Source organism: Sprattus sprattus (genome assembly GCF_963457725.1).
Source record: "Sprattus sprattus genome assembly, chromosome: 3".
NCBI classification, from domain to species: Eukaryota; Metazoa; Chordata; class Actinopteri; order Clupeiformes; family Clupeidae; genus Sprattus; species Sprattus sprattus.
Genome location: NC_137922.1, coordinates 52,471,074 through 52,494,432, shown reverse-complemented (window position 1 = coordinate 52,494,432; position 23,359 = coordinate 52,471,074). Strand labels below are relative to the sequence as shown.

General features: G+C 42.8%; 2 protein-coding genes across 2 annotated transcripts in view; both read right to left on the bottom strand.

Annotated features, from left to right (window-relative positions):
- ppp6r2a (protein phosphatase 6, regulatory subunit 2a) overlaps positions 1-11,846 on the bottom strand; it is a 24,466-nt gene extending 12,620 nt beyond the window's left edge. The window contains exons 1-7 of the mRNA XM_080834607.1: positions 11,550-11,846; positions 8,216-8,403; positions 6,529-6,783; positions 2,698-2,884; positions 2,054-2,191; positions 1,558-1,623; positions 563-675 (exon numbers count right to left, since the gene is read on the bottom strand). Of these exons, the coding sequence (XP_080690733.1) occupies positions 563-675; positions 1,558-1,623; positions 2,054-2,191; positions 2,698-2,884; positions 6,529-6,755 (731 nt within the window). The 5' untranslated portion in view covers positions 6,756-6,783; positions 8,216-8,403; positions 11,550-11,846. The remainder of the gene's footprint in view (positions 1-562; positions 676-1,557; positions 1,624-2,053; positions 2,192-2,697; positions 2,885-6,528; positions 6,784-8,215; positions 8,404-11,549) is intronic.
- A 1,442-nt stretch (positions 11,847-13,288) lies between these two features.
- dkc1 (dyskeratosis congenita 1, dyskerin) lies at positions 13,289-19,994 on the bottom strand. Its single transcript, XM_080834628.1, has 15 exons — positions 19,970-19,994; positions 18,908-18,963; positions 18,734-18,820; positions 18,233-18,324; positions 17,849-18,033; positions 17,655-17,719; positions 17,031-17,157; positions 16,256-16,386; positions 15,707-15,850; positions 15,385-15,505; positions 15,054-15,172; positions 14,851-14,954; positions 14,655-14,712; positions 14,362-14,547; positions 13,289-13,740 (listed from the first exon to the last, which is right to left on the bottom strand). The coding sequence occupies exons 1-15, from the start codon at positions 19,983-19,985 to the stop codon at positions 13,672-13,674; spliced, it is 1,560 nt and encodes a 519-aa protein (XP_080690754.1). The 5' UTR covers positions 19,986-19,994; the 3' UTR covers positions 13,289-13,671.
- Positions 19,995-23,359: the final 3,365 nt, after the last annotated feature.

Sequence of the window (23,359 nt, the reverse complement as noted above, 5' to 3'; positions counted from 1 at the left end):
CCTGAACAGACACCCTAGAGGCTGTTGAAAGCCATGTCCTGGTGGGTGTGTGTGCAAACAGCTTCCACCACCACAACCACCATCACCACCACCACCACTCCCCCATGGCTCTCTTGATTCTACACAAAGGGCTGAAATCCCTGGCTCTGGCCTATAACAGAGGTCCCATCTGGGCCAACAATAACTGCTTTTTCCCCCTACTAGCTGGAAATGTTGCTGATCGATGCTGCTGAGGTCATCTCCACACCGCAGGGTCGAAACATTCCCCCCTTAGCCAATCACCTTGCTCATTCTGCTCTTATCTTGGACCAGTAGAGGTGTGTGTGTGTGTCTGCACACAGTAGAAGTGTGTGTGTGTGTGTCTTTGCGCACGTAAGTGTTTTCACATGTTCACAGAGCGATTGTCTGTGTGTAAGCAAGTGGAAGACCGTATTAGGAGCTCATGACCAAGCACAACGTGCAGAGTTTTAAAGTGTTTTCAGATTGTTTCCAGGTGTGTGTGTGTGTGTGTGTGTGTGTGTGTGTGTGTGTGTGGTGAAGAAGGAACTGGTGTTAGACTCACGACTCCAGGACGGCTAGTAAGGGGTCGGGCTCCACGGCCTCTGCCAGCTGATTGGCCTGGTCTCTGCTGAGGCGGATGATGTCACAGAGGGTCTGGGACGCATTGGATTGTCTCTGTGGGAAAGAGCCGTGAGAGAGATGAACACTGAGTCCAGCATGGGATCTGAGCACGCATGGTGAAGTACAGAGATATGCCTATACAGATATACCTACACATGATATATATGAGATATACCTATACAGATATACCTATACATGATATATATGAGATATACCTATACAGATATACCTATACATGATATATATGAGATATACCTATACAGATATACCTACACATGATATATATGAGATATACCTATACAGATATACCTACACATGATATATATGAGATATACCTATACAGATATACCTATACATGATATATATGAGATAGAGATATACCTACACATGAGATATATGAGATATACCTATACAGATATACCTATACATGATATATATCAGATACAGATATACCAACACATGATATATATGAGATATGCCTATACAGATATACCTACACATGATATATATGAGATATACCTATACAGATATACCTATACATGATATATATCAGATACAGATATACCAACACATGATATATATGAGATATACCTATACAGATATACCTATACATGATGTATATGAAATATACCTATACATGATATATATGAGATATACCTATACATGATATATATGAGATGCCTTTACAGATATACCTAACCATGATATGAGATACACCTAAACATGATATGAGATATACCTATACATGGGATCTGAACAAGCATATTGAAGTACAGATATATGCCTATACAGTCTCTGAAGAAGCCAGGGCTGTGGATTTATGTCCAGTGTATTTATGCTGAGGGGGGACTGAAGGAAGTAACAACTTCACTACATAAGTGGTATATAAGTGTGTGTGTGTGTGTGTGTGTGTGTGTGTGTGTGTGTGTAACTCACCTCCTCATCTCTGCCTGTGTGTATAAGCGCTGTGAGCCTCTGGATCAGACGCTCCTCATTTAGCCACTAACACAACACAACACACACACACACAATAAAAGTCATTAAACCTCAATGCAATAAACACGCAACGAGGACTGATTCAACTGAATATAGACAGCATGTACACCCACACAAACTAGCCCACACCAACACTTGACAGGACGTCACAGTCACAGTGTTGCATGTTTCACATGCACAACCTATGGGCCACCACACACACACACACACACACACACACACACACACTCAATAACATTGAGGATCTCCTGCCAGGTCACACACACACACACACACACACTAACATTGAGGAACTCCTGCAAGGTCACACACATACTAAGGACCTCCTGCCAGAATAAGGGTGTGGTATCCTCTATGCACACACACACACACACACACATTGAAGTCGTCGTTTCTAAGATGTATCACTGACACAAACACACACACACACTCTTACGTTGAGGACCTCCTGGCGGAGCGGGGCAGGCTCCACGCAGCTGATGAGGCGCAGCAGCAGGTCCATCATGGCGGACGCGTCGATGTGGTTCAGCACCAGACTGATGAAGTTGTGCTTCTTCCTCAGGAACGAGATCACCTGAACAGCCCCACACAACACAACACCACAGCGTTAAACATGAAGGCTGACCACACACACACACACACACACACACACCACACGGGGCACTGCAAACAATGCCAAGGCCAAATAGGCCATGCCCACCAAGCCATCACTACCCAGCATAGCATTTCAAAATGTGTTCTGGTCAGATATAACCTCTACCTCTAGAGTCTGCTTGGTTTGTGACAGAATCACACAGGAGAGAGAGAGAGAGGGAGAGGGGGAGGAGAGAGAGAGAGAGAGACGGGGAACGAGAAAGTGCAAAGGAACGAATGAACGCATGTTTATTTAATAACAAGACAGATATACTAATTATGCATAAAGCCCTGTCTAAATGCTTTTAAGAGAGAGAGTGCAAGGGGGGGGGGGGGGGGGGGGTGAATAACTGGTACAGTGTTGAGACAGAAAAGAGAGAAACAGTGCGAGTGAGAAGAAGCGAGTGTGAGAAGTGAGGAGGTGGATGTATGGCTGCTTTGGCGGACCTGCTCGGTCTTGCGGGCGATGAGGTTGCCGATGGTCTTGCTGAAGAAGCTGGCCAGCAGAGGGTTGAGGGGCGGCTCCTGCTCCAGGAACAGGTAGAGCTTCTCCAGCAGCGCCTCGTCTCCGCCCAGCTTATCGTTCATCACGCTCACGTCCGCCGTCAGCAGCTCGCACGCGATGTTGGGGAACCTGCAACCAGCAGCACCACTGTGTTATTACCGTCTGATTAACACTCAACAACTCAACAGACACGTGTGCTACTGTGCTATAAGCAGTATAATAACTTCTGCCCATCAGGCATGGTTCACCACCATTATTTCCATTGCAGTCATGAATGTCAAGGGGATATTAAGTCTCAAGCAAGCAAGTTCTCTTTATTTGTTTCACATACTTTCAGTGAGCTGTGAAATTCAACCTCTGTTTGACCAATCCTCTGCATTTGACCCATACTATATGTAATAGCTGGGAGCAGACACACACACACAAACACACACAAACACACACACACGGTGCCTGGTGCAGTGCCATGCTCGGGGGGCCGTTAGCGGTGCCTTGCTCAATGCATGTGGTCCAGAGGATCGAACCGGCGACCTTTTGGTCACAAGCCTGCCTCTAACCTTTAGGCCACGGCTGCAATGAACAGAATGAGAGACGAACAAAGCCAGAGGGGCAAGTTGGTAAGACAGAGGAAAGAACCATTTAATCACAAGTGCCTTAAAAGTGTGTGTGTGTGTGTGTGTGTGTGTGTGTGTGTGTGTGTGTGTGTGTGTGTGTGTGTGTATCAGCATTGTCTCCAGGAAGGAGAGGGATGCAACTGCACACTATGACTAACGCAATATGTCAAGCCTTCTAACTTCCCGTTTCAAATTCAGACAAATCGTGTCCAACAGGCTATGATTTGGTTCACTTCCTCCTCCGCTTGGTACAGAACACAGCAATGCAGAGACACCATGACAACATCCCTTTGACAGTATTCTCCACAACAAAACAAAACATCAGAGCAATAACAGTATCGCTACAACCTCTGAGCATCTCTCTTATGGCTAAAACACTCTCTGTATAAAGAAGGATATGCTCCCAAGTCATTATACATTTTAAGCAATGTTCCTGTATTTGTTCTGGGTACAATGAGACAGTTTGCAGTTCATGTAACTCAAATGATAGACTTCTGCTTTCTTTTGCAGTCTCTCCCATGTGGAATCCCAAGGTCAAGCAGTGAATCCTCACCATATCATAAAGGCCTCAAGGTAGTTGTTATTATCTACAGCTGTGCACTTCACAATGTCTTTGGGAGTAAATCCTGGACGTGCAATTGGGCTCCAATTATATTTTCATCTGTGCAATTCAAAGTGTTACCATGAATCAAAGCTGGACAACATGCTCAGACTTTTTTTGCCCATAACTCCGACATAATGAGATTAAGAGGGGAATATCCCTCCTAATCGACTCCTCACTCCAGACCAGCATGTCATAGCCAGAGTCTGTGACTGAGTCTGGATCTAATTCCATTAAAAAAGAAAAACGAAAAAAAAAAACAACAGTAACCATTTCCACTCCATAAAGAACAGATGCCTTGTTCCATTTCAGACGAATGATGAAACCCATTTTGATAACAGCAGACAAGTCAATATGTAAGTCATTCTGTCACTCTCCAACCCAAACTAATTAACCCTTGCTATGCCAGTTACTGGAGTGAATTGGGAATCTGCACAAGCCAACTTGGCTCCCCAGCCATTCTGCTCCAGGCAACAGCTTCATCTGTGTATGTGTGTGACTGTCTAGATGCCAACAGTGGAAACCATCTCCATGGTTTGTGGGTACAGTCTTCAAACAGTTTGTGGTACAAATGATTGACATGGTTGACAACATTATAAGAGGGTTGGCTGGTTGCACACACTAACAGGGGCTGCCCCACTAGGATGCATCAGTATGAGGATGTGGAGGCTTGCATATGGGCATGAGTCTGTGTGTCTGCATTTGATCACACACAAGCTCTATTCGAGAGAAGACTTCAGTACATAAATGTGAGCGAGTGGCTGTGTGGGAGAGAATGTGTGAGATTCAGAAAGAGAGAAAGACAGCAAGTCAGGAAAGGAACAGTACACAAAAGCTACTGGTTGGTATCCAACCCGTGTTTCTGTTATATACATTTTGCAGAATTCAGAATGTAATGAAGTTGCTATTACACGACTCTGGACAGGGCTTTGAATTTGAAACGACAGATACAGGAAGCGGAGACACCTGGCCGAGGCAAGAGGGAGAGAGAGAGAGAGAGAGAGAGAGAGAGAGAGAGAGAGAAAAAATAAAAGTTGAGCTAATGTTAAATCGAGTGGCAGTCTGCCAGCTGAAGTTCAAACAGCTAACTAGTAAGAATGACTGTATTATTAAAATGTAGGCAATTACTGTGCCCTGGCATGCACAAATAAATGTACTGTCTTCCTGGAGATCTTCAAAACAGGAATCGGTGGATTAAGCTGCGGTCACTGTGCTCATTCATTCAGTGCGGCTGTACGCCTACCTGCTGTAGATTAATCTGGCGTGCATGTATGCCACTGAGCATCAAAGGCCCACCTGTGGGCGAGTTTGCCCATGACAGAGCATTACAGTTCTTTAAAGAAGAAAAAAAAGGAAAGTGAAGTGCTTTCAGCCAGGCACTTAGCCCTCTTCTGCCTCTGAGGTTAATATATAGTGTCCTCCGTCAGCAGTGGCTCAAAGAGGCATTATGTATGAATACAACTGAAGAAAAAAACCCTACAGGAAACACTGCATCCAACTATTAAGAGCCCTGCCCTCCTGTCCTGTCCTGCTGGCTGGCTGGCTGCACGTATCCCATGTAGGGACATTCCCCCATCTTCAGCTACGCATTGTGCTCTATTGAATTAGGCAGTGAAAAAAAACAACTGAATCAGGGGCTGTTCGAACAGCTACTGTGGGTAGACTGGGGCCCCTTCCGAGTGTGGGCTGATGTGCACAGCACAGAGGCCTGTGAGGGTTGAGGGGCTTCTGAGAGCAGCAATCAGCCTCTGCAAAACCACAACCCCACCACCAACCAAACCCCGTCCTCGAGCATGGCCTCAAAGAAGAGCGGAGATGATAAAGCAGTGTGCACACTGTTCCAACAGAGGGGACTTTTTTTTTTAGGTTTGCTGATGTTTTGTTAACATGCTTTTAATGAAACAAATCAACTGAAAATACGGAAATCCTTAATCAAGGTCATCATCTTCATCCATCTGAAATAAATTATTGAATTTAGCGCTTAGGGTCACTCTGGCTGAACCCCACTGAGGGTTCACTTGAAATGCATCACCATAAGTCACTACCCACCTTATCCATCTGAGTTTCCCAACTCCACCTCTAGCAATGCATACTTTGGGATTCTCCCTGCTCTGGGTTGGCTGGGCACACCTCATTCTTTCTTAATCTCACTGAGAGGACAGGTTCTCATAGGAAATAATGTCTTATACACGATTGGGATGGCAGGCCAAGCAACCAATATAGTGGTCTGGGACATATATACATACTCTTAATTGGTGATATGATATGAATGATGTGAATCAGAAGCACAAACCCCGTTGCCAATGGAAGCGGTCATTAATTTTTTGCAGTGGTCACTATAAAGAACTATCAGACCTCTGAACGTTGGGGTGAACCATTCAAATAAATTGAATATTTGCAAAATTCTGAGGACCTGTATCATAAATACTCTTATAGTGGTGGAGTCGTTATCATAGTCTTTCCGCATGTACAATCATATGAATTACTTATCATCTAATACTGAGGTAATTACAGAATACCATTGGGCAATGACCTCTGGAAATGTGTGTTCCACTCACTTGAAGCGCACTTTCTCCTCCAGGTCTGCAGGGGGCTCTTGCGTGATGAGGCCCACCAGCTCATGCATGCACGCGTCCTGGGAGAGGAAGAGCAGCAGCCGGCGGTTCTGGGCCTTACACTCCTGCAGCACGTCCTCTTCCTCCATGAGCTCGCGCAGCGTCACGTCCTCGCGCTCCAGCAGCTGCTCCATGTGCGAGGTGGTGTGCAGGTCGAACTTCCAGAACATGGTGGCGGCTGCTGCAGGAAGTACTGACCTGGGCACAGGAAGCGGGTCACAGAGTTGGGAGGAGAACAGGGAGTGACTGCCATGATGAATATGGACTCATTACCACAGCACAGGCATTGTGGACACGTTTGCAAGCAGGAGATATATGAAAATGTAATTTTTTAAATCAAAATACAGGTACAACAGGTAAAGGGGCCTTTTCAAGAATCTACTCGTTTCTATTTGACATCTTCCTCTGTTCTTCCTCGCATGTATTCACCCAGGAATGCCTGGTGGTATGTTGTACCAATAGGAGGGGAGGGATACGGTAAGTGGCGCATGGCCAAGAAATGTTACACCGTGTCTACTGTAAACACAACATCGCGACCCCACGTAACCATCACATACCACTTGGGAGACTGAACAGAATAACTCTTCTGCTGCTCTACTTCAAGTGATATCTAGTCACAACCCATGAGACAAAGTGGTGAAATTTACCAGGCTAAAAGCAACCATTGCATCACTTATTTACAAGTTCTGAGTTGTAACGTCTAAAGAGGCCAAAGTGAAGGCCCACCTTGTGTACTGTTTATGGAATAATTAACACTTCAATCGGTATCGGCCACTTAATCCATGATCCGTCATCAAGAAGTAAAAAAAAAAAAAAAAGAAGAAGAAAATAAGGCACGTATTTGAAGGTGAGGGATGTGGTAAAGGTTGTAATTAAGGGTGTGGATGGATAGCACAGTTGGGGTTGACGTGTACGAAAACCCAACCCAGTGCAAAGGGGGATGAGTCCGATAACAGCTACAGGCTGTTGTGCGGGTGACAAAGAGGTTTAGAGGTAAGAGGCAGGTGATAAGAGGGTGGAGCAGATTGGAGACTTAGAAGGTGAGGCTATTGAGGACACATTGAGGAAACTAGTGAGGGATATTTATCTCTGGACGTGTATGGCAATTATCTAAATATTTGAGTTTACATGTACCTATAGAGTCACTTGTTTTTTTTTTGCATGTGTGTTCTGTTATTTGCATAGTGCATTTTGGGCACATGCACACATACTATGTTGGCACTCTGAGATTCTTCTAAATGAAGAGTGCGTTACAAATTAAACAAATTATTATTATTATTATATTGCGAATGAGTATAATTGTTTTCATACCATCAAACATTCCTGTCATTTCACTGGGGTATACAGTATATGACAGTATTGGGTAAAAAAAAAACCACATATACATTAAATCTGCCTTCACGTTGCTGGTGATATAATTAATTGTAGCACATATGACATTGTCTAGCCTAAAATGCTTTGTGTCTTACATGCAATTAGCCTACTTTGACAAGTCTTGCTGGGTTTATATACTTACAACCCACAGAATGTATAGGAATGTATAGGAAATGTAAAGGAAATGAGTGCCCTTTCATAGATTCAGCACACCTTAAAGGTGGGTGCGTGCGTGTGCAGCAGGAGGGGACATTACCAGCTGGTGAAATGTGTAGGTCCTTAGTGAGAGGCCGCGCGCAGACAGCCAGGCATCTGAGGTGCAGAATGCGGAGAGCGCTGTGGGGCCAGGCAGTCACCAGCATGGGGCTCCGTTTGCTCACGGTCACCAGCGCTCCAGCACCACGGCCCACCGCTACTGAGCACTCAGCATAACCTCTTACACCACTGCACACAGAGAGGGAGAGGGAGAAACAGAGGAAAAGGAAGGACATGAGTGGGGTGAAATCAAATAAATGAGAGAGGGAAGGAGGGAAGGAGTGCGAAAGAAGGATAGGGAGAGGAACAAGGGAAAAGGAAGGACAGGGGGTGAGAGAGGGGGAGTACAAGAAGAACACAGGAAAAAGGAAGGGAGTAAGAGAAAGAGAGCGAGGGAGAGAGGGACAGGGTAAGGGATTAGGACACAAAAAAGAAAACGGAGGAAGAGAAGGTGCAGGGTTACACAGAAAAGAGAAAGCATGTGATCCAAAGACAGATGGAGAGGTAATAAATGAAGGGGGGGACAGAAACAAATACAGAGAAAAACATCAGGAATCAAAGACTGACGAGGAAAAGTTCTCATTTCACATCAATGCAGCAGTCAACAAACCCATGCAACACAAAACAACACGTCGCTAATAGGCAGTAATGCTCTATGCTTGGCTTCTATACAAGCATTAGCCTCATCCATAACAGCATTATACCCGACCCGACTCAGCCACGAGCCTCTGGCCCATTCTAACAGTACACGAGACCTCAGACTGAACTTCCGCTAGGCACTTCTTTTTGACATGCAGAAGCTGGTCGCATGAAAACCAGATTAACTTGTTTAATTTTTCATAATGACATAATGATGTCTGCAGCGAGCGTCTCACATACTCAACGTCACTTTGAGGCACAGCAGCTAGAGTTTCCGCCTATTTACTACCGCGTACCAGGACCTCACCCTCTCTGTCTTCCAAAGTCAGCACTCCCGCCCCACAGGTTCACGGTGAAACATCCTCGTGTAAGTGTGGGTGTGCATGTGTCTGCGCGCACGCATACACCAGCGTCAGCATAACTCGGGCAAGCAGAGAGGCTCGGCTGGAGAGTATTTAAAGCCAGAGGGCATCCAGCTGCCATTTCTGTTTGCTCCCAACAGCGTGGCAGCCTTTCCCTACAGGCACAGGCACAGGCACAGGCACACGCACACGCGCACACACACACACACACACACACACACACACACACACACACACACACACACACACACACACACACACACACACACACACACACACACACACACACACACACACACACACACACACACACACACACACACACACACACACACACACACACACGCGCACACACAGCCAGCCAGCCAGCCAGCCAGCTGACACAGACCTGCAGTGACCTGGGGTGGCAGGTACTGGACTGATGAAAAATGAATGGATGTGGAGAAGTGAGGGGTGAGTGGGGAGGCGACACAGGGATAAGTTCCTGTGGCAAAGCTGTTTGGGGTGGGGGGCACTAAGATCAAGCAGTGCCTCCCCTGGCCGTTTCAAACACACACACACACACACACACACACACACACACACACCTTAGATCAAGCAGTGCCTCCCCTGGCCGTTTCAAACACACACACACACACACACACACACACACACACACACACACACACACACACACACACACACGCACGCACTCCCCCTGCGCCTCCTAAAAAAAGACACTTCCTGCATGCATGTGGACGCCACTCCCCACACGTGCAACCAGTGTCCATCTGGCATACATTAACACCATGCACCCCAAGTGTTTCCCCCGACAACTCCAAACAGGAAAGAGAAAGGATTGTGCTATTTTCACGTTTTGTTTTGCTTCCCTTTCTTCCAGCTGAAATAGAGCTCACTTGGGGGCAACAATAGCAATGCCCATCATATATTTAGGCCCAAAACAAAGAGGCAAGGACTCTGTGACCTGCGATCTTGGACCCTTTCTGGACCTGTTGGATCACAATCACACTTCATGCCTAACCTATTACTAATGGAAAACTTGCGGGTCCTCAACTGAACTTGGCCCTGTGTTTAAAAAAAAAAACGTACCCCTGCCCTATGCTTTCTTAAGATGGAAAATCTAGCAAATGTAATCTTAACAGTTAGGCAAAAATAATGTGCTTAGTGGACTTAAACATGATGATAGTATGTCTCCTTCACACCTTCAATCAGACGCCTTAATAAGTAAGGATTACCCTGCTCAATCTACCACTCCAGGCGTTAAGCATCCATACAGGACCGGTGAAAATAGTTGTGACAGGGCAACCGATCGTAAAGAAGGTGTTTAAAAACTATGTATTTTACAGCAAACTTATAGTATTAATAACAGCTCTGTCCCAATCAGACACCTTAATAAATAAGGATTACCCTGCTCATTAAACCACTCCCGGCGTTAAGCATCTATAAAGGTCCGCTGAAAATACTTGTGACGGGGCCAACGATCGTGGAGAAGGTGTTTAAAAACTATGTATTATACAGCAAACTTATACTATCAATAACACATATGTCGCGAAACGGCTTTGCAAAAAACAACAAACAGCTGTTGAGCAATAGCTAACTCTTGTATCCGAATGTTGTTTTCACTCTCACCGCACAAAAATACCTATCTAACGTTACACGAAAGGCCTTCAAGCAACTAACATGAACCTGGCTTGCAAATTCCAGGGATTTTAAATGACAGCAAGCTTCCAGGAAAGCACTAGACCAGCGGCTGCCTATAAAGGAAAACTAAACGTATCTTACGCCAACAACATTGAGTTTTCAGTAACTTCCAGTTGACGAAAACAGCCTTACTGACGTAAGCAGGCTGAAGTTGGTAGGTAGCTACGTTTGCTAACATAGTTGTATGGTCAGGCAGTTTAAAATCATGCTAGCAAGTCGTTTAACTATACAGCTCTAACAACCAAAATCAGCCAAAGTTAGCAAAGGGTAGCTATCATTTCAGCGCAATGTCTTTGTTAGCCATCACCTCTAAACAGAAGGTATAGACATGAAATAATAGAACGCAGAAGACTACAACCAATGCACAAAGTAGTGTCAACTGCCTAGTTAGCAAGCAAAGTAAATGTTCCCTTGATAACTTAGCTACTTAGCGAGCTAATCCAGTTAAGTTAGCTAGAAACCTTGCTAGCAAGCTCAGCTAACTCGCAAGCTGGCTAGTCATGTTAGCTTTGACCTGCAGCCAGTCAGCTATCCACTGCGAACACACTAAACAGGATGATTGGTGACGTGTGGAATAAACGGTAGATGTTTTGGAATACTAAACAAACTTACTGGATGTACTAAGAAACTTACCTCTTTGTCGACTTGATTAGCTAGCTTGTCAGCGAAGGAACTGTGATTTGTTTTGCTTGTCAAGCTTACTAGCCTGCTAGCAATTTATCACAGTGATAAATACAGCCAACAGTTTAACGCTACTTCCTCTGAAGGAGTAAGGCCATCTATCTTTCTGCTGAATCCGACACACAATCACTATTAACTTAACCTTACTTCTACTGGTTATATGTATAATACAATAAATACTGATATCAAACGCAAGTCTCACTCAGCCTTACACATGCCAGGCAGGAAAAAAATCGGTCATATTTTCGATTCAAAATGGCGAACACTGTCGCTAGAGCGCGCAGCGCGCCGTCGCTCATTTTATTTACAGAACAACGAAAGAGGGTTCTGACTTCTTGACCGACGGTTTACTGTAGGCTGCTACCTACTCTCTACTCTGGAGGGTGCTGAAGGACAACTGCTCTGTCATCAAAACGTTTCAGATTGAATAAGTCTTGTATTCGTTTCTAACGCATTGTTCTTGTACGTCAGTAGGTTGCTTTGTGTGAAACCATGAACATGTGTAACCCTCAAAACACGTTTTAAAACAAATTAATTATGCCATGTAGTCTTATCACATGATGGCCTCACCAGGTCTGTCTTTCCTCAAAAATGAACTGGCTATGCGCTGGAGGCAAATATATTGTTAGGTGTCATGTTCCACAAACCTGCACTAAAATATGAGGGAAATTACGAAAGAACAAACATCAAGGATGGGCGGTGGGGGGCACCTTAGGCACTGTTACCCTTCCCTCAATCAATTACCAAATTCAAACTGAAATAACTATTCAGTTGTCCTCCAACCAACTTAAACCTCATTATTTTTCTCCTAGGCCCATTCACACCTAGTCCATATCCTAAAATCCACCATATACTGAGGCCTCTAGAAGCGTTCAGTCACATGATTAAACAGGTCCCCAAGACAACTCGCCAACAGCTTCGTTCCAAGAATATCCATCTAATTTTCCATACTGCCTATGAATGCCAATCCTTCACCCCTACACATTTGTTTGCATGTAGTTTCAATAGTATAGTATGACTAATTTACTGTTCACAAAGCCTATTCACAAGCCAGGTCCACACCTCTTGTTCCTATATGAAATGATTGTTAACGGGATAAATATCTTTTGTGCATTGCGCTAGTTCCCTACATCCACTTTAATGTCGATGGGAGGAACGCCATCCAAATAGTTGAGCCTTTCTGTACAATCAAGGCAGAGACTGGCAGTAGTTTGTGGTTTTAAAACAGTCATAATAATGCAAATGCTTGTTACTCAAGCGGAGTTGGATATGCCAAAATTCATGGCATGCAGCAAAAAAAGATATAGATAAGATATATAGCCTATATGCACACAAATTGGACTGCTTAAGCAAAGCATCTATTGATGGCTGATTGGATCTACTGATGTCAATGCCTTCAATCTTGAGATCTACTTTTAACCAACCTGACCAGGAAGCAGTTGCCAGATATGTTCGTTATAAAATCTTAGATATTTCAGGAAACTAAAGCCATGTCAGGACCATATCTGCATTTTAATAAACGCATTTTTCTGTAACAATTTTTACTGTTACACTTAACCTAACTAATGACAGTCTGATTAACTGGTTTTGCCAAGTTAAGCTTAACTCACAACATTCCCAAAGAGGGACTTGACTGTATTTGATAGAAACAGAACAAAGCAATAACACAGAAATGACACCATTCATTTTTGTAGAAAAAAAACTTCATTAAATCAAAAGCAATTCATATACTTGATTTTTCTATTTACAAGTTAAAAAAAAAAAAAAAAAGGCAACGATAGTTACCACTTTCGGCTGGTTAACGGGAGGCGGGGAAAAACAAACACAATACGTATAATACAAAATCTGAGGAAGAATCTCAACATAATAAACAACCATCAACACCACCTTCTTTAGTTCCAACCATTCTCCATGAAGTTACTAATCAATGGAATCCAAGGCAACCAAGTCAGGGCAGTTAAACCCTCATCCAACAGCACACAGGTCCGTGATTCATTCAACTTCTCCAGGCACTCATCCCTCTTCCCCGTTAGTTTCATTAACAGTTTGTTTTGAACAGTTCTTTCCTAGGTTTTTACTCAGACGCTTGCTCCTCCTCTTTCTGTTTCTTCTTCTTCTTTTTCTTCTTTGCACTTTCACCAGCCTGGAAAAATAGACAAATGTTTAAGAAACTTGAAAGTGGGGCCCCTTATACCACCCACCCAGACACCATTACCAACACCCAACAATGTCATTACCATCTTATACATTGGGTTTTGATAAAAAGTCATCAATATCTGCATCTAAGTGAAGTGGCGTTTTCTATTCATAAGATGTCAGGGTGAGGAGGTCTCATGTCACCAGCAATGATGGGAGCATGTGCCAGTTAAGACCCCCCCACCCCTCACAATGTTGCAGAATAACTCCCTCAAGGGCCACTCAGTCAAGCCAAAGAGGGATAACCTTCTGCGTGGAGCTGAGGACAGATACACAGTTCAGCCCTAGTTTAGGGCTAGTCATTGTAGCTCTGAGTTTATAAGTGTGCAGAAACATATACTGAGCCAGTGACTAAATGTTTTAGTCACTAGGTGATTATCTGAGGTTTTGGATATGCTACAATCATAAAAGCTCTTAATCACTCCATTCTTATTTATGACCGTAATTTCAGTATCAATGGTATTATTTTAAAGTATGAAAGGGCTAATGGCCTTGAACCACACATAGATGTTGCAGATGTTATTCAGTACCCTTTTAAGTCTCTTTAGACTCATTATAATGTACGCACCTCAGGGGTCTCCTCTGCAGCAGGCTCCTCAGGTGCAGCTGCCGCCTCTTCAGCCAGTTTCTGTTTCTTCTCCTTTTTCTTTTTCTTTTTTTCCTTCTTCAGTTCATCCTCAGATTTGGGCGTCGCAGGCACTGAAGCTGCCGTCGTATCAGCCTCGCCATCGCTTCCACTCTCCTCCCTTTTTCTCTGCAGGCAGGAAAAACAAGCAATAAGCAACCCCATCTATAACGCTCATGTAAACATGAGCTTATCTTTCAGGAAAGGCAGAAATTTTATAACCGACACACACATACCTTAGCAGGTGTGGCTGGCTCCACACTCTTCTCCACCGGAGCCTTCTTCGTGTTCTTACTGAAATCAAAACAGGTAAAGAAATTAGGTGTGGGCGTGGAGCTCTGAGAAACTACAACACTGATCCAACATGTAATCAATGTCCCTGCTCCAAGTCTGCAGTGGACACAATCAGGCCAAAAGGGCTCCAATAATCACCTGTAGTCCACATAGCCATCTTTCCACTCTGAAGGGGTATCGCCATTGGGCTTCCCATGTTTGTCCAAGAGGCCCTTCTGGATCATCATTTTCTTCTGGCTGGCCTGTGGCAGAAAATAGCATTAGCATACTGGGACAGTAGCCTTCACCCAACCACTTTAATATCGAGAGCACAGACACAGGTTTCAAACGGGTAAGGTTACCTTTGGGCCCAGGCCCCACTTCCGTGGATACGTGTCCCTCTCCATGATGACTCGCTTGATCTTAGCGACAATGCCGTGGTCACAGGTAGATATAACCGCGGTGGTCATGAGTGCAACCGCTGGTAACAGAGAAGAGGAAATATTTTTTAAAGACAGGCTTTACTCTAAAACTGTACCGTTTTCAACCTCATTCTAATGGCCATCAGTCAAGGGTGATAGATAGTTGGTCATCTTTGCACAGAGTGCTATTGTATTCTAAAGGATCATCATGTGGCTCTACATTGCGATATATATACACAGTCACAAATAAAGAGCAAAGGTTGCAACTAACCTGTACAAATGGCCTCGCCCTTGGTCGTAATAACTACGATATCTTGGTTGAGCTCGATGCCATCTTCGTAACGGAGGACACCCGGGAGCATTATCTTGGCACCATAACAGATGGCATTAACCTGGAACATTAAGGAGAAAGCAGATTAACATCAGAGTAACTGCCAATGCAGAGCAATTACCAGTGTCTGCATAGGGCATAGATCTTCAAATAAGAAATCCTCAACTACAAGAATCAATTATATCCATGGAAACCACAAAATCTAGCTTTATAAAAAAAAAAAAAAAAAAGAGGGGATGCTGGGTACTGATAAGTTACTCACAGCACTGTCCTTCATGACTATCCTCTTGTGAGAGATGAGGAGCTTCTCCAGAGGATAGATAACACGCCTGAGGTAGGTCTCGTCCTTGTTGTGGTCAAACTGCCATTGGGCATCCATCACGTCGTGCATGGTCACCAGGTTATCCTGAGAGGAGAGGAATGAGAAGTCAATATGTGGCCAAAAATGATGCTGCTAGTATAGTGTCTGCTAGCTGTACTTGCAATGTATTAGCTATGGGTTCAGTGAGCTGGTCAAGAAGGGACCAACCCAAATCAATGACCCACAGCCATATACTGTACCAAAGAATAATTACCAGTACTGGGGAGGATGCCCGGAACTGAACTCAACACTTTGGAACAATGCACAAGGAATTGACTAATGCTAATGTTGTCATTTCTTTACATATAACCAATACAGCTCATACAAAACATGAGGCATTTTTGTGCCGTTACACAGTGTAAAGTAATAACTTTCAGCCAACAATGCTATAATGCCATATTTTTCAAGGTTAGCCCTTATGCTTATGTCACACTGGTCTGCACTACTTACCTTTTCTCCCATTACACCAGAGCGCACCCTCCTTAGCTCCTGCATCTGGCCTCCGACCCCCAGCAACAGGCCCAGGTGCACACACAGGGTCCGGATGTAGGTCCCAGCCTCGCAGCTCACCCAGAAAATGCCTACAGAATGCCACCAAGGGATCAATGAGGGTTTGAATCAGCAAAGTTTTCATATCATGTGCCTGAAAAATCTACAAATGTTGAAACAGTAATGCGTAATAAGACGTCCTGATGTTGAGCTTGTCAATTCTCCAAAGATTCGAACGAACACTGTTAATGTACACAAGTGCATACAAAACACACAGTAGCACTACTGAGCCCCACCATTATAGGATGTGTAGGGTTAGGGGTCAGGCGTGTAATCAGCTGTTTACAATCGTCTTTGTGAGGGCCAGGCTACTCCCCCTGCAAGCACACCTACGACCTCTGGTCACAGAACCAGTAGAACACTGGTCCTGCAGCAGAGGCGCAAGCGGCCCATAACCCTCAAGTCCAGAACGAACTAGAGGGCCGCAAGGAGAGAGCACCAGCGGAACTCAGCGAATGGATAAACTTTCTCATCACTTCACACACCGTGTAACCCCCCCCCCCCCCCCCCCCCGCCGGAAAAATCTACTAATGATCAAACTTAAGTTTTAAAGGGAGCAATTCAAAATACTAGATCCCAATAAGCAATAAAAATGGATTTTGTAGAACCAATACTAATAACAAGCATGAAACCATCTTTAAGATACCATACCAGATTAAGTTAGACCAGTGCTTACCTAGTCTCCTCTCAGGGTCGTACTCGATAAGCTTGCTCTCGTAGATTGTGCGCACACGCAGCTGCCGTTTGACTGCAGCAATGAGGGGCGGTCGCTGGAACAGTGCCCCTGTGAGACATTCCATTGCCTAAAGGAAAACAAAATGGAGACTTTACTGAAAACATCCTTCACAAGTCATATTTAAGGGAGTATATGTAAGGATCTTGGTTAATCCATTCTTGTTTCTAGTAAACCTCTTGAATTTTTTTAACCATTTTAACATTATGTCATTAACACCTATTCTCAATGTTGCCTAGATATCCACTCAAGTAAGCATGCTAGCCAGCTAACCCCAGTACTTCCTCTAATACCACTTTGTACCTCAAGAGGCATTACTGAGTCGTTGTGGCAAAAACAGCAAGGCAAAGCAAAGCAAGAGTGCCTCAGGCATTATGGTGCATCTGATAACTCGTATGCATATAGGACCTTTATCCCTTTAAAATGGACTAGATAGTGAAAAACAAGATGGTCCAACACTATAAAAATAGCAATCATAGACGTATGACAATATTATTAACACATACATGTTGGAATAGCAATCACAGACTTATGACAACATTATTAACACATACATGTTGGACTTACCCGTGTAAGCTGGTGCTCACTCTCAAGGGCATTGTGCAGCCGTACTATACCCACATACTCTTTGCCTGTAGAAACGGCAAAAGAGTAGTAAGGAGAGGCCACTTGTTTTACTGTCATGTTACTGTAAATAACAGATTTGCAAAGCCCCATTGTTGTGGGAGAAAAAAAGGCTCAAGCCAGCCTGAGGAACTCACCAGCACTCTGTTGCGATTTCACCAGTCTGGTAGCACGGTCCACACAAACAATCAAACAGCCTGTGACTTTGGGGTCAAGCGTGCCACTGTGTCCTGTTTTGTCCACTCGCAGGATGCGCTTGATCCACGCCACCACTTCGTGGGAGGACGGGTTGGCTGGTTTATCGAGGTTAATGAAGCCTGACCTGGAGTAGAGGAACAAAATCACAATTAATTAATTTTGATATATACACACACACACACACACTGCATTTTATGTTAGCCATCAGTCATAGGGTGATAGATAAAAAGTCATCTTTGCACATAGTGCTAGTGCAATCTAGGTGACATCATGTGGCTGTTCTATGCGAAGCCAACACAATAATGCAAAAGAATATCATTTACCTGACATAATCATTAATGTTTCTCTTCAGTGGGTTGCATCCATTTGGAATGGGAGTGTAATGAGCCGTCCTGATGTTGAGCTTGTCAAAATTCTGCAAAGAGATTCAAACGAACACTGTTAATGTAAACAAGCGCATACAAAACACAGCAACATTGCTGAGGCCCACCCTTATAGGATATGTAGGGTGAGGGATCAGGCGTGTAATCAGCCGTTTACAATCGTCTTTGTGAGGGCCAGGCTACTCCCCCTGCAAGCACACCTACGACCTCTGGTCACAGAACCAGTAGAACACTGGACCTGCAGCAGAGGCGCAAGCGGCCCATAACCCTCAAGTCCAGAACGAACTAGAGGGCCGCAAGGAGAGAGCACCAGCAGAACTCAGCGAATGGATAAACTTTCTCATCACTTAACACACCTTAGACCCCCCCCCCCCCCCCCCAGCTCCCAATACCATGCAGGACAAATTGTAAACCTTAGGCAATCACATTTTATTCACTTACTTTCAATAACAAGGGCCATTGGGACGTGTCCAGACTGGCCACCTTAGATTCTGGCTTAATCAGGAAATCGCCAGCCTCTTGGATGTCCTGTGGGGGAGATTGGGACCATTTAAAATTTTCCTTCGCACAAAAACACTACACAATGAAATCATTGCTAAGGTGCTCTTCACTCACCCCGACTTCATTGTCTGCAATCTTGTGCTTCTTTTTCCTCTCCTTTTTGATTACAACTGGAAGCAAACAAGACAGTTTCATTAATTTTGATAATTTTACTCACCATTAATTGAGCTCGATTCATGCAAGTCATACAAATATACAACACTTCTATGCGTGGTGAATGTGGCCATTTACAACTGTCAGTTGCCAAAATATTGGAAACACACCGTGCAAATGTTACGTGCGACAGAAAATATTTACTTGTAGTAGCACAAACTGACTGGCAAAGACACCAACCTAGCTTGGCAAATACCGGCGGGTCGTCAGCACGTGGCAAATTCTAGCTAACGTTACCACGTGGGGATTTCTGAAGCCATCAGAATGAGCATAGTAACTTTAATACATCGGTAGATTACAAATGACAAGTTACTTAACACAAAAATATATATATATATTTGAAGTTAAACTGTATTCAAAAATATCGATAGATTGATAAAGCTGGTGAGTCTTTTGCTGCAACGTCAAGTTAGCATGTTAGCTAATTTGAATGGAAACTTTGGCTGGGTAAATTACGAATAACATTACACCAATGTAGTCATCTACAGACCCTACAAGAGCCCCAACGTCAGCAATATGTGTTAAGCGAATTGGCAAGAAACCAGTTAAGCTTTGTGACCAACTAGCTACATTTATTGGCCGCTAGCAACTATCTAGCAAGCGAACTCCAACGTTTACTCGTGACTTAGCTACTTTACCATTATTACACCAAATATAAAAAGTAATTTGCTTTCTAGTTAAATATCAAGTCATTATCACGTCTAACTAATTAGGTTTCTGGGCTACAGCTAATTCAGTTTCTCTGAACACCCACTCAAGAAGCGACCATGTGGCTGCAGGACACGTTCACGTTAGGTGACCGGAGGATAGCCGAAATCAACTAGCTTAAGTTATACATGTGTGCATACTCAGATGCTCTTCCATACAGTGCCATATTATGCATCTTTCCAAATGTGTCTATGCAACTTCCAAATTCGTACTTATGATGTAAAAACATAAAATGAACTTTGAGCGCTCATTTACCTTCACCGTCCGCCATCTTCACAACGCAGTAGGATAGAATAACACGTGTGGAGTCTACGCATGACTATTTGAAGACGCATCAGGTCTCGCGATAGGTAAACATATTAAGCGCGATTTATGCTTCTACCCAGAGCCTACTTCCAACATATTTACTTTGATTTTGGAACGCTTTTACACATTGTTACTTTGGCAAACTTTACAAACACAATATGCCCATTGTAGTCCATCATATAGCAACATTTGACAGCTAACACCACTGTTACTTATTGTCATGTTGGTCGGTTGAGGTACATTACAGGGGATGTAGTGCAACCAGACCTCACAAATACGTTTTGTGTTACCAGTTATCATCATTTCCCTAGGTATTGTTATCCACTTTGACGTGGCATGACCACATGACATGACGGACGGAATCATTATTTTCACTCTTGCTAAGGTGAAATCGTGAGTTGTACGAAAGCCATAATTGGCATTACTCCACCATGAAGCGCTAGTCTGTACAACGTCTAAGAATATGTATTATTACCCACATAATTACCCCATAATATTTTCAGAGGGCAGCACAGTATTTATGTCTATGGCTATCACGGCCGCACCGTTTACCAGGCCGACAGAACAACAGCTGACTCGGAATCAGAGCGATAAGGGCCTGCCACCAAGCCCATGACAGTGTGGAATGAGAATGCCATCCCTCAGCTACAGAACTGTGTTCACAGCACGGACTGGAAGATATTTAACAGCCTGGATGCTCCTGATGACCCAAAAATAGCACTGGAGGATATGCGATGGTGATGCCCTCAATGTTCTCAAGGATATTTATTTACCTATGTATTGTTATTTATTATTATTAAGCTGTGGCTGTTAATGTCCACAGCAACTTACGTTTTTAGCTGTCTGATGCTCCCTCGTTGTCTTTGTGACAATTACAAATAAAGTACTTTGAATTTTAATGTGTGTGAACGGTTAACATGGGGGCAAAAGAAAAGAAAAAAATCAACACAAAATGACAGTTTATCAAAAGGTTTTTATTCTGAAACTGAAAATATCTGGACAAGGATACTCTGGAGCGAAATATATTCTGACATTCAATTTAACCATATTTAAAAAAAAATATATATATATATATACATTTTTAAAATGTTCATGTCTACAGAAAATCTTATCAATACTTCCTAAAATCCTGCTTATTACGTGCCAAAATTGTGAGAGGTCTCAAGGCAATATCCAATTTAATCACATTTCTGTCAGTTTAACCCCTAAAGGGCCCTATAAATGGGATAGGAAAAAAACATCTTTTATCAATAAAATAGGTTTCGGTTTTCCTCAATTGACATCTGCTTGCATTAACCAAGCTGATGAGACCGAAAACCCAGAAGCATACAGTTCTGTGTTTTTGAGATTTAATACTTAGTCTTAATAAGGCTATACCCACCAACATCCTGGGTCTCCATCAGCCTGGTGTGATCCACATGGATACTTACCTGAAAGGACTTCTCAAAAGCTGAGAAGGCAAAGTCAAGGGTATAAAAGACTCATCTCTGAAAATATCTCTGGCATAACTTAAATTTAAGACTGCTGTGTTGTACCTGCAAGGCTAGTTAACATGTCTAATGATAGTACATTAAATATATATATATATATATATATATATATATATATATATATATATATATATATATATTATAGTAAATACACAACTATACATAATAGATTAAAACTATATAAATCTAAATTGCAAAAATGTTCCTACTTACCAGCACCGCATTGAAAATATAAATTTTCTAAATTTCCCTCAAGATGAATAAAGTATTAATCTATCATCTAGAAATCAGTGACAACACTGTTGACCATAAAAAACATGCTTGCATACATACTAGTAAAATCAGACCAGCTGTTGATAAACTAACACAATACAGTTTACAAAGCAAATATAACTACTTCCCAGACATCAGCTAACTCAGCTAGGATAGATTTGCACCCAGAGTTCCAGGCTTCTGGAGTAAGCCATCATCACACAGGGCTTTAGCTCTGAGCCTCGAGTGCTTCATTACAAATCAATGCAATGCTAACACCAAGCTACACTGCAGGCAAAACACTGTAGCAAACTACTTTATTAGTAACACCCAAAACATGACGTCGTACGAAAAATATCTATTCCTTCAATTCTGTACAGATTTGGAAAAATGTATGCAAAAAACAGTATAAAACAGCCACATTCAAATGCATATATGAAACTTAATTAGGACTTCATATAATCCCTGATAATTGGGGTAACTGTTTGTGTAGGTGTGCATAAAATGCATGTTAACTGACTGCATTTCCTTCAATTGGAAAGGTGTAATATTTTGAAAAAAACAGTGACTGCCAGTTGTTATGTATTGTTCCAACTTTTTGTGGAAGTTCCCTAGTCCCAAACATTCAGTCATCATTTCATAATGAATTAAGAAGTGATGACGAGGTTGAGATTACTTGTTGGTCTGACCACATATAAGAAGAAAGGCATCTATATGAGAAAGGTGGCCACTCTTTTGCCCAGAAGTATATTTTTGTACAACAGAGCCTGCACACATCAATACCAGAAGCATATATTTTTTTGCCCTAGTTGTGAGCCTTAAGATGGAAATATAAATATTAACATTTTCAACACTTTTCACTTTTTTTTTTTTTTTTAAATGCATCACATTTCAAGAGAGATGTATGATATAAAAGGACTACAGTGGTGAAAAGGTTTTCAAAAAAGAAAAAGAAAAAAAATACCAGTGCAATTACACTTAGTTTTAGTTAATACATCTCTGTGATAGGAGCTAGTCATTAAGATCGTGACCAACAACAGTTTTAAATCAAGCCAATTAATATCATAACCATCCCTGCTTCAGAAGGAAATGTAAAACTAAACTGCATAAATTGTATTAAGTGCAAAATATATTCAAGTCACAGTGGTTCTTTTTCTGATATAAGGATACCCTGCACATGTACTGTTTCAAAATATTAGTACGGTCATTTGGAAGAGCAAAATCACACCGTAACCATTCATTTGATTCTAACACCTATGAAAGTACAATTACAGCACATTTGTGAAAACTGAACAAATATGCCATATTACTTTTTCTTGGGGTAAAAAGCCAGATGATACGGTAATTTCCCTGGTCAACATCAATTTCACTTCAGAACCGTGATGTAGCATGGACATGAGTAAGCACTTATTTTAACTTGACTGTACCATGTGTTCTACATTTAATTTGATCTTTGGAAAGAAAAGAAAACCAAAAAGAAATAAAAACAATGAAACAGTTATGGAATGGGGGTGCCTATATAAGCACTGAGCGTTTAAACATTGTTACTACTTTCTCAAAACCCGACTGACTACACTATCTACACTATCTACATTAA

What these genes read in the sequence shown, in the direction of transcription:
- dkc1 (XM_080834628.1), bottom strand. An exon ending in AACATTAATGATTATGTCAG is followed by an intron (nt 18,034 to 18,232) that starts GTAAATGATATT and finishes CCTCTACTCCAG; the next exon opens with GTCAGGCTTCATTAACCTCG. An exon ending in CTGGTGTAATGGGAGAAAAG is followed by an intron (nt 15,851 to 16,255) that starts GTAAGTAGTGCA and finishes CTCTCCTCTCAG; the next exon opens with GATAACCTGGTGACCATGCA.